At 36.6% G+C, this 15,098-nt stretch overlaps 1 protein-coding gene across 1 annotated transcript in view; it reads right to left on the bottom strand.

Annotated features, from left to right (window-relative positions):
- Positions 1–15,098, bottom strand: part of ARAP2 (ArfGAP with RhoGAP domain, ankyrin repeat and PH domain 2) — a 184,216-nt gene that overhangs the window by 110,959 nt on the left and 58,159 nt on the right. Inside the window, exons 9-14 of the mRNA XM_055086113.1 lie at positions 12,220–12,335; positions 8,626–8,825; positions 5,399–5,484; positions 4,213–4,395; positions 1,561–1,735; positions 950–1,084 (exon numbers count right to left, since the gene is read on the bottom strand). Coding sequence (XP_054942088.1) covers positions 950–1,084; positions 1,561–1,735; positions 4,213–4,395; positions 5,399–5,484; positions 8,626–8,825; positions 12,220–12,335 — 895 coding nt within the window. The remainder of the gene's footprint in view (positions 1–949; positions 1,085–1,560; positions 1,736–4,212; positions 4,396–5,398; positions 5,485–8,625; positions 8,826–12,219; positions 12,336–15,098) is intronic.

The raw sequence follows: 15,098 nt of genomic DNA, 5'->3' as shown, positions 1-15,098 counted from the left end.
CGGCAGGCGGACTCTCAACCACTGCGCCACCAGGGAAGCCCTGAAATAATCACTTCAAATGCATGAGGATCAAGATTAACATTCTAAAGTGAGTTTTTTATCCTACTGTTCCTTTGATCGAGTAGTAGAGCTGGATCTTACCACCTAGGGAATTACTAACCAGGCTCCCAAGCCTCTGAATATCCATCATCAACTGGCCTGTACAGCTTAATCTCTCTTAAATTCTCTTTGCTCCAGTGAGACAGAGATCATTATATTTTCATGCCGACATTTCTAAAATTAGTTTAAATGTATATAGCAAGAACATGAGGCCTCTGTCTTACTCATTTTTGTATGCCTAATGCCCAGCACATGCCTGATTCAAGGAGCTGAATGGATAGATGGATAAATACCTACTATGATTCTGCTAAGATTAATGCCACAAACCTAGAATAGGTTGTTAAATCAAATTAATTCACATCATTTTTTTGAAACCATGCTTAAGCTTTCTTTTACTTACACAGACACAGACACACATTTATCATCAGAACAAACTGAACTACTGATAGAATATGTACTGAAAACTTGTCAGTTCTTCCTACAGTTTGACATTTATCTATATTATCTCCCCAATTAGGGTTTCTGTCCCGAATGGAAGGGGCTAAGTTTCATATTTTTTTGGAATAACCCTTAAATCCTGAAACAGAATTGGTTGGCCCTGAGGTAGATGTCACTGAATTCTGCTGAGAATTCACTCAGCATTCCAAACCAGTGGTAAATCTTTGCTGCAGTGCATGAAAAAATATCTGTGCCTGGAAGCATTTATAAAACCTCAAAAAAATATTTCTCTACCGCAAGATCAAATCTAACATCTTAAGGGAAAAAAACAATCAAAATTTAAACCTAATTGTTTTGATAATGAAATAAAGTTTTACCAGATAACAAATCTAAAAGGAGCAAGAAAAGATACCTTCAAGCAGTTTTTTTTCTGAAGAGAGTTTAGAAGCTGCAGCAGGAGCCTGATACAAAAAGTCACAGAGGAACGCGGACTGGGAGGACTCTTGACTTAATCCACCTTCAGAATGTATGTCATGTTGAGGGAAATCTAGAAAAGTTACAGAAATAACACATCTGAAATCTGAAATGTAAACAATTTTCCCTTTGCTTATAAATACGTAGGTGAGTTTTGAGGTAGAAGAGAAACTACTTCAAATATACCACAGAATAAATATACAGAGGTATTTATTTTACTTTGCATAAAATTTGCAACTAAGCACTTCAGTTGTATTTATTCATGCATGAAAATCAGATTTAATTTTGGTGAAAATGATTATGTGGGATGAACTGTTTAAATCTCCCATTTATAAAATTAAAGACACATAAAAGATTTATTTCCTAAACTTTCCCTTTAAATGAAATAAAACATGGGTCTTAATAAGCATCATCCATCTTTTTGGTAATTACATTTTCTTTTCATTCTGATGTTTTTTCTGATTTGAGGAACAAACAGATTCATGCTTCAGTTCTCTTAGGGATATATAAGGAGAGATCAGGCTAGTGAATGAAGGGATAGGGACTAACCTGAGAATTTGTTATGGTAGAGAAATTCCATTTGCAAATTCTGCCCCGCCTTCTTGGCCAGCAGATAGGGGGTGCTATGCTCAGGATCACCTGTTGCACACATGACATCTGCTCCACTGAACAGCAAAGCCATTGTTTCCAGAACATCTGGTTTTACCACAGCAGCACACAAAGCCTGGTTAATAAAAGAAAATACAATTTTTAAGTGAAGAAAGTATGATTCTAGCTATTCAAATGTGTGAAAGTCTGCCAATTCATTTTTGAGAGGAAGTCTGTATTCCTTTTTTTAAAAATATTTATTTATTATTTTTGGCTGCGTTGGGTCTTTGTTGCTGCACACGGACTTTCTCTAGTTGCGGCGAGCGGGGGCTACTCTTCGTTGTGGTGTGCGGGCTTCTCATTGCGGTGGCTTCTCTTGTTGCGGAGCATGGCCTCTAGGCGCGTGGGCTTCATTAGTTGCAGTACGCGGGCTCAAGATGCTCCGTGGCATGTGGGATCTTCCAGGTGCAGGGCTCGAACCCGTGTCCCCTGCATTGGCAGGCTAATTCTTAACCACTGCGCCACCAGGGAAGCCCCCTGTATTCCTTTTTAACAAATAAATCTAATAATCATTATGCCCTGAATTAACCAACAGACAAAAAAGGTCTGCTTTGCATGAATTTAAATTTCAACCGAAGATGTCCAAATCTCAATTCATTGTTTTGTTCCTGTGATGTTCCAAACCTTCAAATCTGTCATATTTGCCATGGGAGATATTTTGTATGTTTACATACTATGACAATGGCTGATGCTCAGAAAATTCAAAATATTTCCAATGTAGTAATGAAGTATCCACTAAATGTTTTGTTATGTCATATGAATGTTGTATGCATATATGTCTGTATGTCTGTATTTTCCAGAGCAATCGGGATGTGAGGAATCTTTAAATTACTGTTATGATTTGGGAATTTGGAAGATGTATACAAATTCAGGATCTTTCCTTTTGGAAGGGGGTATAGGTAGGGAGGAGGAACAGCAAGCAAGACACAATAAGACATGATTGACATGATATACATCATCATTGTACAAACAGTAAAACTCCTGGAACATGATTTTTTTTCCTTTGAAATAATAAGCTGCCTTCACAACTTTTCCCATCCCCTCTTCTTGCTTCCTCACTTTACTGGCTTTCCATTTGCTTCTGAACTCTCTGATCTGGCACCCTGATTCTGTCTGACTTCTTAGCCTTGGGTTCACCATATTCCTCCTTCCTGACATGGTGCACCTGGACAGATGACTGGTTAATTTGCTCTCTATAATGCAACTTCAGGACAATCACTCGCTGATTATCCCAATGGGCAGCTCAGAGAAGAGTGTACAACCAAGAAGTCCCAGGACACATTCACAGCTCCAGCCTAGAGGGTCTACTACTAAAAGAGTACTTATCTTTTCTACCATGGTCTAGCTAACCTCTACAATTTCCTTCACATCAGAATTAAGAAGCCTAAATTCTTGTACCTGACTGTACTAATTTGCTAGCTGATTTTGGGCAATTCCTTCTCATCTCCAGGTCTTAGTTTTTCTGCACCTGCAAAATGAGGATACTGGAAAGTGAAATAGCTAACATCCCTCCACTGGGATATAGCCTCTGACTGCTCTCATAATCTAATCCCATGTATTTCCTCTTATTCTCTCTCTCATTACCCTATTCTTTTCCTTCAGAGCATGCTGCATTTGCTATGGTATATTTATTGGCATGCAGCTGTTTATGGTCAGTCTCCACTGCGTGCAGATCACTCTCATGAATAAAAGAATCACAGCTACTGTTTACTAAAACTGTATCCCCAGAACCTAAAAATGAATTCAGCAATGAGTGAGTGTGCAATAAATATCTATTCACCACGAACACTCAATGGAGAAAGGATAGTCTCTTCAACAAATGATGTTGGGAAACTGAGTAACTACTTGAGAAAAACAAAAAAAAAATGAAATTGGACCTCTACCTTACACCACTCACAAAAATTAATTTGAAATGTATTAAAGACTTAAACATAAGACCTGATACCATAAAACTTCTAGAAGAAAACATAAGTGGTAAGCTCTTTGACATCAGTATTGGAAATGATTTTTTGGATATGACACCAAAAGCACAAGCAACAAACACAAAAATCAATAAAGGAAAGGGGGGCAGGATGCTTAACAAATTCTTTGCCAAAAGGGCAACATAAAATGGTCACAAGAAGACCTGGAATAACTCAACCAAAGGCAAACGACACTTCAAATCAATGGCACTAAACAAACTACTGCTTTTAAAAATAAATTAATTGAGTAAATGAAGTTAATTTTGGTGATACCAAGTCAACAATGTACCGGCTGAAGTATCCTGTTCAGTATCCTGTCCCTAAAATGGGGAAAGTTGTCGAAGTTTTAAATGGTGTGGGCCTATGTCAGATAGAAACTTCAGTTAGGGACAGAAGTTTATTTGCTATTGATAACGAATCCTCAAGCGAAATGAAGGGAAAAGAAACAATGGCACAATCTCACAAAAGGAAATAAAATTAAACAGTAATTTTATGCAATAGCAAAAAAATTTTTTAACATTTTTTCAAAACCCTTGGCATATATTTAAAAAGACCTTAACATCCATGTCTTTTGTTACATTTCATTGGTTACCTTATTTAATTCTTCCTTGGTAAGAGATGCCCAATGGGTTTTTCTAAATCTTCCTTCTTTGTATTTCTGAGTGATAAAGTTTTTTCTCTTTTCTACTGGAGAGTCCACGTGTAATTCTTCATCTTTTTGAAGACCACCAGCCCAAAAGTCATTAGCTCTTTTGTTTCCAATGACAATAAAAAGCTGAATTATCAAAAAAAATTATAAAACATATCAATTCACAAAATGTATTTGAATCTGCAGAAAACTGACTCACATGACAAATTAAAGCATAGCTTGGTATAAAATATGCAAAATACAAGACCCAACTTTTTCCAGAAGATGGAGTGTGAAAGCAGATACCATTTCTATTTTAAATAGTCTAGCTGCTCGTAATAGTGGTAAAAGATTAGCTAGAAAAGAAACTGCAAGCAACACAAATTGCATCAAAAGCATTATTACTTTTTTTTTTAACATCTTTATTGGAGTATAATTGCTTTTCAGTGGTGTTAGTTTCTGCTGTATAACACAGTGAATCAGCTATACATATACATATATTCCCAAATCTCCTCCCTCTTGCATCTCCCTCCCACCCTCCCTATCCCACCCCTCTAGGTGGTCACAAAGTACTGAGCTGATCTCCCTGTGCTGTGCGGCTGCTTCCCACTAGCTATCTATCTTACGTTTGGTAGTATATATATTACTTTTTGAAGGTAGCTCACATTGAGACAGATTCATTTAAAATGGCTGAGTAGGTGGGCTAATGTGATTGACAGTGGTACAGACACCTAAGCAGAGAATGGATACAGGAGACAGCAAGTTAGACATGATCTCAGTTAGTGACAGAGCATGGCCAAGATAAAGAATAGTCGATTTTGCCAAATGTTTTCATTCACTTTTCTGATATTTTATCCATGCTGGGTTAAAAAGAAAGAAAGTCAATTCTGGCTTAAAAAGAAGCTGCCAGGCCTTTAAGAGTAGTTATTACTATTAAAGCTCCTTGTATTTTTTATTTTTAAAATAACTGTCTCATTTAGGAAGCATTCGGAAAGTTAAAGTAGAAAGTTACTACTATCAAACAGGCTATAAGCCATTTTTATAATGTGGTGAGAACTTGATCAGAGAGCTCTTAAAGTAACCACATCACCTCACTGCACACCTCCTCCTGGACCTCTGCTGACCACCACCACAGTCAAGTCAGACTCACCTCAATGAGTTCATTGCTCCAAATGCTGGCATCCATTTTCAGACTTCTAACCTTGGAATCTTTTGGTCCTAAAGATCTATGTTGACCTGAAGTCAAAAAAAAAAACAATTGATTTCTATTTGAATTTCTATGTAAACGTAGTTTACCTTTAAAAAGAAAAGTGTATATATACGTGTATAGGTATGTGTGGATTAATATATCTTTTGAACTTAAAACAAACCAATACCTACTTTCCACCCTACAGTAGTGGGGGTAATCATACAGTAATCATAACCAACCACAATGAAGATAACAGAAATCACCATCACCACCCTGTACTGGTATAAAATTACACTTTAAAAAAGTGTGTATAAATGTACATGTGTGTATATGTGTGCGTGCATATGCATGTATGTGTGCATGTATGTATGTGTATATACGTATATATATATATTTTTCATTGTTTGGTAATTAACTAGAAATTGTAGGTCACTGAAAACATTTTATAATGGGTCTGTGTAAATTATACATATGTGAGTAAATACAGATATCATCCCTTTACTCTTAAAAAAAACTAGTTACAACTGTAATAAATGCCTACTTAAAAATCTGAAGTCGATTCTTTATTCTACTATTATGCCTGGAAGAGAATGTATAAATTCAGGCATACGTCAGACTCTTTCTAAGCTGAGATAGAAAAAAGGTATATAAGACATCATCCTTGATCTTAAGGACCTTTTGCCTAATGCGCATGAGAAAGCTCATTCCTCTCATTCCTCTCTCTACATTACATAGGTTCCTTTCCTCCATTCTTTGAGAAGGAAACTACTCAGAGCACAAAGCCCTAGAATTCCCATGGCAAGAATCTGCATAGGTTTGCACTTATGGAGACTACAGAAAGGCAATACGAAAAGGAGTCAAGCTCAAAAGCATGCAGGAAGAAGGGATGCTGGAGTAGCCTAGGAAAGAATCTGAGTTGAGGCAGCAGGAAAAGAAACAATGTGGAGAACAGATTTAGAGATATTCAGAAGATAAAACTGATGGGACCTGGTGGGCTTTAAGGAAAGAGGAAGGGTCAAGAGGGTCTCTCAAGGTTTAGGCTTCAGTGTAGGGTAGATAGTATTGCTTCTGACCAAGATTTGGAATATAGGAGAATATACAGTTAGCTGGGCAGCAATGAGAGCTCCACTTTATCATGTTAATTTTGAGGTATCTTGGGCAAATCCAAGTTGAGAATCTAGCAGGAGCTATAAGAGTAGAGTTTCCAACAGAGTGAGAATCCCCTGCTTAAAAATGAGTATTGAATTCAAATGACAACCTCACTCAGGAACATCAGAGTGAAAGAGAGCTTAGGATATAATCCAAGGGAACACACATATTTTAGGAGCAGGCAAAGGAAAAGTAACCTGGAAAAGGATGACCAGAGTAATAAGAGCACACTAAGAGAAAATGGTGTGTCGGAAGTTGTGGGAGGATTGAAAGTCACTGAGAGACAGATTGGTCAAGAGTGTCAAATACTGCAGAGAAGGCAGTGAAGATAGGAACTGACCACACAGAAACTGAGAGGTAAAATACACTGGTAAATGTGGTGAAAATATTTTTACTGGAGGTGAGAGAAACGAAGACTGATTACAGGATGCTAATGATACACTAGGAAGTTAAAGAAATGAAGAAAACCTGTGCAGACCACTATGCTTGAAAGTATCTTGTCTATGAAAGGAAAAAGGAACAGAGAATGATACGTAAGAGAATAGTAAGTTTTCAGAAAGCTGGTGTTAACAGAATTATGCAAGTTTATATGCTGAACCAAATAAACCATAGTTGAATACAGTTGTCCCTCGGTATCTCGGATTGGTACCAGGACCACACACAGATACCAAAATCCGAGGATGCTCAAATCCCTTGTATAAAATGGCCATAGTATCTCATATAACCCACACACATCCTCGTATACTTTAATTCATGTCTAGATTACTTTTAATACCTAATACAAAAAATGTTATGTAATAGTTGCTGGTACATGCAAATTCAAATTTTGCTTTTTTGAACTTCCTGTAAATTTTTTTTTTCAAATATTTTTGATCCACAGTTGTTTGATGTAGAACCGTGAATATGGAGGACCAACTGTACTTACACAGAGAGTGAATAAGTGACAGGGTGAGGATCCCGAGAAGAGAGGAAAGGAAGGGAACATATGTAGACAGAGCAGCCTTAAACAACACAAACGCTATCTCTTCCAATGAGACTGGAGAGGAGAAGAGGTTAGGAAAAAATACAAAGTCAAGGAGGATTAACTGATGCTTTTTATTGTTGCTATTGATGTAGGTGATTAGCTCATGAGGACATCTACTTCAGTGTGATGAGAAATGTGGCAGCACAAAGCTCTAGAAAAGTCTGAAGGGCTTGAAGCAGCTGTCCTGTCTTTGCTCTGAGGTGCTCTTTCTCTGCATTCTCTCAGTGAAACCTGTGCTCAACTATTCCTGCCCTTATCACACTCTATTGCAATTACTATTTATATATTTGTGCAGGAAATGTCATGTCTTGTCTTACAGATCATTTTAATTCCCAGGACCAGCACAGTACCTGGTAGAGCTGAAAAGCTGAAGGAAAGTTTAGGTTGTAGCTAACTTTTTCCAAGACCTCCACGGTCGCATACCTAAGCTAGGGTCCATTCCCTCTACTCACTTGGACAGCTGTCTTACCTCCCAAATACAAGGAGCTGTCATAGTTTGTAAGGTATAAGTTCACAAGAAGAAAATTAGTCACAGTACTGGTTACTTTCATAAACTTCAATACACCTGGAAAATACTTATATATAAAAATTTTCATTGTAAGAGATACCAGATCTGGTGAACCAAGATTAGAGTACAGAGCGGATTGATGTGAAAAATAGATCTTACAAAATATGACTGAGGAAAAAGGGACAAATCATACGAAGAGCAAGCGTGTTCAGGGTGCATTCTGAAACACATTCATCCAAAACCTAAAAATTTCAGCATTGTCTTTTTAAAATCCATACATGGGCCAGTAGGAACAAAAAAATGATTACATGCTTAAAAATCAACTTTTATATCTAAGTCATGCATAAGAGAAGTTTAGAACGATATTTCTAAATTTGATTTAAATGTAGTAGTTTTCTGTTTTTATTTTTCATAGCCATTAGCTGGGACACAGTATATACGACACTAAAGAGCATTCAGTGCCAATCTGCCACCAAACAGTGATGAACATAACTTATCACTAATTACCTGCACACTTCTTACAGATGACAACACAGAGATTGATGGATGCCCAGTCAGGATTTGGGGCTTTACAATCTGCACAGCTCCTGTTGGACTCATTGAACCAAATCTTCTCAGCTACTTCATAATCAGAGAGAGTTTCTGCTATCGATTGCTGCACAGCTTCAATCCACTCCTGTTTCTCTTTTTCAGACTCTGCTGTAAAGCTGAAACAATTAACGTTTCTGCATTATCGATCTCCCTTGTAAAAGCCAATTAAGCAGTATGTTCAGTTTGCATATTCATTTCACTCATAAATAAACAGCTGCTGAAAAATATGCCTTCCAGGCGGTTGGAGTCTTTTCTGTTAAAAATCATCTCATTCAGAAATCTATTTTTTTTCCTTTAACTTTCCGCATTGCTTATGACTTTGTTTACCTATCTTGAACCAAAATTAACATACACATTTGTCTGACCAGGATATAAAAATCACCTTGTTAGGTCAAAAGCTTAAAAGAGAAGTCATGCTTCCTAAGCAGTGGTTACATAATAATCAATAAGAGACTGGCAGAGTTTCAGGACTATTGGCTTATTTTGCCAAGAAAATATGCCATAGTCTGAAACTAAGTTATCAAAAACACCCACAAGAAATTTTGATTTTTTGTCTTAAAAAATAGATTCTTGTTTTTAAAATAGAAGAATGTCCAGATGGCTTTAAGAAACTGAGAAATCAAAAAAGTTTTAAGTGATTACTATTCTAACAGAATTCTAACTCATTTTTAGCCATGTAATTCTTAGTGTTTATTGGGTGCCTGAGGGAAGGAATAAAACATTAAAACAACAGTTCACTCTTTCAAGAAATATTTACTGAGTACTTATAATGTGCCAGAAAATGTGCTACATACAGTGCTCCAAACTCAGTCAATGACCCACAAAATGATGCTTTACACTGAAATTTTCTGTTCTGAAGAAGAAAATGCTTTGAGATACAATGAAAACAACAGAGGATTAACATTTTCTACATAAGCTATAAAGAAATTGAGTGGCCTACATGGATTATATTTTTTGAATCACTTCATGGTTCCATCATCACTATAATATTTATAAATTCCTTAGTGGTTTCTGCTTCTCTGTAGAGATTGGTCAGAGCCCATATGGTACAATGGAAAATAGATATTTGGTCTTAGTCCCTGGTTCCTGGTATATAGTTCCCCAAACCTTGGAATACCCTGAATGATAAAAGTCATTTATACGTAATAAGATAGCTTGTGGCTGAAGGCTAGACAGCTTCAGGATGGGAGCTGGTCAGCAGAAGACCAAGATGTGACTAGAGACTTGGAACTTTCAACCAGCCCTATCCCATGACCTCTGGGAAGGAGAGAGAGGCTGGTGGAGTTAATCACCAATGGCCCAGGATTTCATCAATCTTGCCTATGAAATGAAACCTCCATAAAATCCCCCAAACAACAGGGTTCGAAGAGCTTTCAGGGTGATGAACACATTGAGGTGCTGGGAGAGTGGTGCACCCAGAGAGTCATTACAGATTATTAACACATATTAAGAACACACATTAAGTTTTCTGTTTCATTGTCATAATAAAGAAATTACCTGAGTGCAATAATACAAGACATGTATCAAAATGCTAAGATATTTGATCATACGTGCTATGAGATCCATTAAATTCAGCAACATTTTGAGCTGAGGTTCCTTTTAGGAAATCATGGAGCAATTGTAATTAGGGAATGTTCTTAAAGGACAGACTGTATTTGGTTAGGCTAAAAGAGGGCAAAATAACAATACAGCTTAAAGACAATGTAATATCTCTTTTTATTTTATACCTTCAAAATAAAGTAATTTTTCACATATTTGTGGGTCAAAATTCACCAAGCCTTCTAAGAAAAAGAGGTATTACGAAAAGAAACTACACAAATCTCATGAAATTAGTATCTTTCAGGTTGTATGATTATTCAAATCACTTTTGCAAGGTGTTATTATACTCTGGATAATAAATTACACGATATGAAAAAAACATAATTTTTTTCTTTTTTTCAGGTGTACAGCAGAGTGATTCAGTTTTATATATATCTATATTTTTTCATATTCTTTTCCATTATAAGTTATTACAAAATATTGAGTATAGTTTCCTATGCTATACAGTAGGTACTTGCTGTTTATCCATTCTATATATAGTAGTGTGTATATGTTAATCCCAAATTCCTAATTTACCTCCCCACCATCCCCTTTGGTAACCATAAGTCTGTTTTCTACATCTGTGAGTCTGTTTCTGTTTTGTAAATAAGTTCATTTGTATCATTTTTCTAAGATTCCACATATAAGCAATATCATATGATATTTGTCTTTGTCTTCACTTAGTATGATAATCTCTAGGTCCATCTATGTTGCTGCAAATGGCAAGATTTCATTATTTTTATGGCTGAGTAATATTCCATTGTATATATATACCACATCTTCTTTACCCATTCATCTGTCCATGGACATTTAGGTTGCTTCCATGTCTTGGCTATTGTAAATAGTATTGCAGTGAACACTGGGGTGCATGTATCTTTTCAAATTAGAGTTTTCTCCAGATATATGCCCAGGAGTGAGATTGTAGGATCATGTGGTAACTCTATTTTTAGTTTTTTAAGGAAGCTCCATGCTCTTTTCCATAGTGGTTGCACCAATTTACATTCCCACAACAGTGCAGGAGGGTTCCCTTTTCTCCACACCCTCTCCAGCATTTATTATTTGTAGACTTTGCTGTTTATCCATTCTGTATATAGTAGTGTGTATATGTTAATCCCAAATTCCTAATTTACCTCCCCACCATCCCCTTTGGTAACCATAAGTCTGTTTTCTACATCTGTGAGTCTGTTTCTGTTTTGTAAATAAGTTCATTTGTATCATTTTTCTAAGATTCCACATATAAGCAATATCATATGATATTTGTCTTTGTCTTCACTTAGTATGATAATCTCTAGGTCCATCTATGTTGCTGCAAATGGCAAGATTTCATTATTTTTATGGCTGAGTAATATTCCATTGTATATATATACCACATCTTCTTTACCCATTCATCTGTCCATGGACATTTAGGTTGCTTCCATGTCTTGGCTATTGTAAATAGTATTGCAGTGAACACTGGGGTGCATGTATCTTTTCAAATTAGAGTTTTCTCCAGATATATGCCCAGGAGTGAGATTGTAGGATCATGTGGTAACTCTATTTTTAGTTTTTTAAGGAAGCTCCATGCTCTTTTCCATAGTGGTTGCACCAATTTACATTCCCACAACAGTGCAGGAGGGTTCCCTTTTCTCCACACCCTCTCCAGCATTTATTATTTGTAGACTTTTTAATGATGACCATTCTGACTGGTGTGAGGTGATACCTCACTGTAGTTTTGATTTGTGTACCTCTAATAATCAGTGATATTGAGCATCTTTTCATGTGCCTATTGGCACATTTTTACATACTGGTTAATAAATTACACAATATGAAAAAGTAAGAACATAATTCTATTAAATGTCCTAGAAGAAGTAAAATCACCACTGGCAATGTAAAAGGGGAACACTCGAGCTTTCCTGTAGTAGTACAAACAAAAAATGTTTAAATATAACTTACCTAAAACTCCTATAGGGAGTGATTATTTCAAAAGACTGTTTCACAGTTCGGTCCACTTGCTTTACATTTGCTACATTCATAGGAATTATGGTAATACCAAGTCCACTCTTAAAATCCTAGTTTGGAGAAAAACAAAAAATTGTAAAGAAACAAAAATATGGATTTTGAAAGTACATTTGTATTCTCTAAAATTTAATAAATCTCATCAAATTTTACTACAACATATAAAGGTGGAACTATATCATTAAAAATGGATTGAGAGTAGTTTTATTTTAGGTAGTCACTTTTAATACATGGTAACACGATAGCATTTGAAGCTTGACAGGCTATTAATAAAGCAAGGGTCTTTTCACGTGAAACATAAGTTGACTACGACATAGATCTTGAACTACATATGCCTTCCTGTTAACAGTTAGGCACTTTTTCACCTTTAGCCATTTAGAAAAGTGAACTAACAGTGAACTAACCCTTACCATGTGCCCAGCCATTTTCCAGTTGGGGGAGCCAGATGACACTGTGAGGTTGGTATAATTACTATTTAGATGAAAAGAATGGAAAACCGAGGCTCAAAAAAGGTAAAGTGATGTGGAAAGTGCGGCTGGCTGTACATGGTAGAAAGGGACTGAAACTCAAGCTGTCTGACTGTTCAGTCTTTGTTCTGCTGTATGTTGTTACCTCTGCTCTGTCACATTATTTTCCTCATTTGCTCTCAACCAAGAGCATTATTTATATTACAATTTTATCTCATTTCCAATATTTCATTACTTTCTTCTTCCTTCAATTAGATTCTTTAAAAGCTCCTCTAATGCTATTTTCGTATGAAAACTGCCATTGGTTCAGCACCTACAGCCACTATGTTCAGCTTGATCTACCAAAATTAGAAACTGTTCAAAAGGCTACAAAGTCTGCCTTTTAAAAGCATTAAAGTTTGCAATATATTATCTAGCCATAAGGGTTCTGGAATTTGATTTATCAAACCATCTCACACCTTAAAAATATAATTAATCTGCACCTCGAAAAATGAATTATCTATGTGAACAGGTTCAGATTAAATGTGCTCTGAATCCCTAAATTAAATTATGACTAAGAAAAAGTAGCCATACTGAAGACGACTGCAAAAAAATATTGGTCCACTTTCAGGAAGGACACTTCTGGCAGAGACCGTGAAAGAAACAATTCACAGGTCTTTGTCTCTCCTGTTGTACAAGCTAAAAGCAAAAGTACTGTTTTCCTATCTCCCTTGCAGCTAGGAGTGAACATATGTCATACTTATGGTCAATAAAATATAAATAATTCCTGGCCTGGGGGGCAAGAGGAGGGGGGTGGAGAGACAAATCTTCGAAGAAAAGACTTTCATTCCTTGCCTTTCCATCTTCTCGGGAAACAACATCTAGAAGCACAAAGCCATTTTAGAATGTAAGCATCCTTGAGATGAAAAGCCTGAGGACAAATTCCTGTACTGTAAGGATGCCAGAGTGAAGAAAAAAAAATAGGAAGAATCTTGTTCTCTGATGGCATTAGCAAGAGATTTGTTAAAACAAATCCCTGTCTATTTAAACTATCCTTCAGGTTTTTGTCATCTGACACTAATACATTCCTGGCTGATAAAATAAGTGGAATAAAACAACATTATAACAAATTTCAACCATTCGCAGAGGGTTTCCATTCACAAACTGCAGAAAAGTTTCACTTCATACTTTTTTAAATGTACAAGTTTTTAGTTAGAATGAAGAAATGACCCATTTGTAAATTGAGTATGATTTTTTCTGATGAAAGAACAATGGTTAATTTTGTTGGGAGAAACAAGCCAGAAATTGAGTCAGGAATATAAAAGATGCATAAACATGCTAGGTGTTGTGAAATACTTAGAAGGTGATATACTTCCATTTGTATCATAAGCCCACCTAACAAAAAACAGTACTATATGGAGAGGGGAATCAAACTTTTCCAATCTGCCCCATTTTAATAAGTTTTAGCATATTGGTATAGAGTTAAACTTATAATTATCAAATTAAAGAAAACAGATTCTCAGTTATCTATACCAATGCTCCTGCTGGATAATGTAACTATTGGAGAAACTCCCAGGGCATGTGATTAGAAATTCAAACTCTCTTTTATAAATCAGAAAATAAAGTAGGGGTAGCCAGGTAAGATATTTTAGAAACTGCTTTCTGATGGCTCAGCTTGATATGGGAGTACCTCAGTCAGGCTGCATCTTCTTCAAACAATTCTCTGTGATGCAGCTTTTGACAAGACCTGGCTATCAGACTACCCCCGCTTATTATTCTGATGGGGGCCTGGCCTGCAGGTACTGTGTGTTACTAAGGGTGGAGATACAGACTCAGACCATCAGACTAGCAGATGGTAAGACTGACAACCTTGGATGGAAACTGATGAGCCTCATCAAGGCTCCAGCCTGAAGAGATGGTGCCTCATTTCGACAAGCAAGTCGTGAAGTATCTACATATAAAGCTGCGACTTCTGTTAAAAATAAAACAAGTGAGGGTTGGCTCAAGGCCCCAGATTTCTCCCAAGCAAGGCAAAGATGATTTTTTAGCCTGGAAAGAAACTGTAACCCATTTATCAGCTGCTTGCCATGGCCATATGGTTTTGAGTATTAGAGTATCCATTGATCTTACCGGCACAAATGGACTGTAAAATGTACAGCAGAGTAACAAAATAAATGTCAGTGCTCTTGAAAGCTATTAAATATGAGACAACTGCATTTCTTACTAAAAATATTTGTGGTGACATTAAGCCATCTTTTCACACAGTCTTTAGAACATGTTTAGGGCTTCCCTGGTGGCGCAGTGGTTGAGAGTCCGCCTGCCCATGCAGGGGACACGGGTTCGTGCCCCGGTCCGGGAGGATCCCACGTG

This window comes from Physeter macrocephalus, chromosome 7 (genome assembly GCF_002837175.3).
Source record: "Physeter macrocephalus isolate SW-GA chromosome 7, ASM283717v5, whole genome shotgun sequence".
NCBI lineage: Eukaryota > Metazoa > Chordata > Mammalia > Artiodactyla > Physeteridae > Physeter > Physeter macrocephalus.
This window is presented reverse-complemented; position numbering and strand designations above follow the sequence as displayed.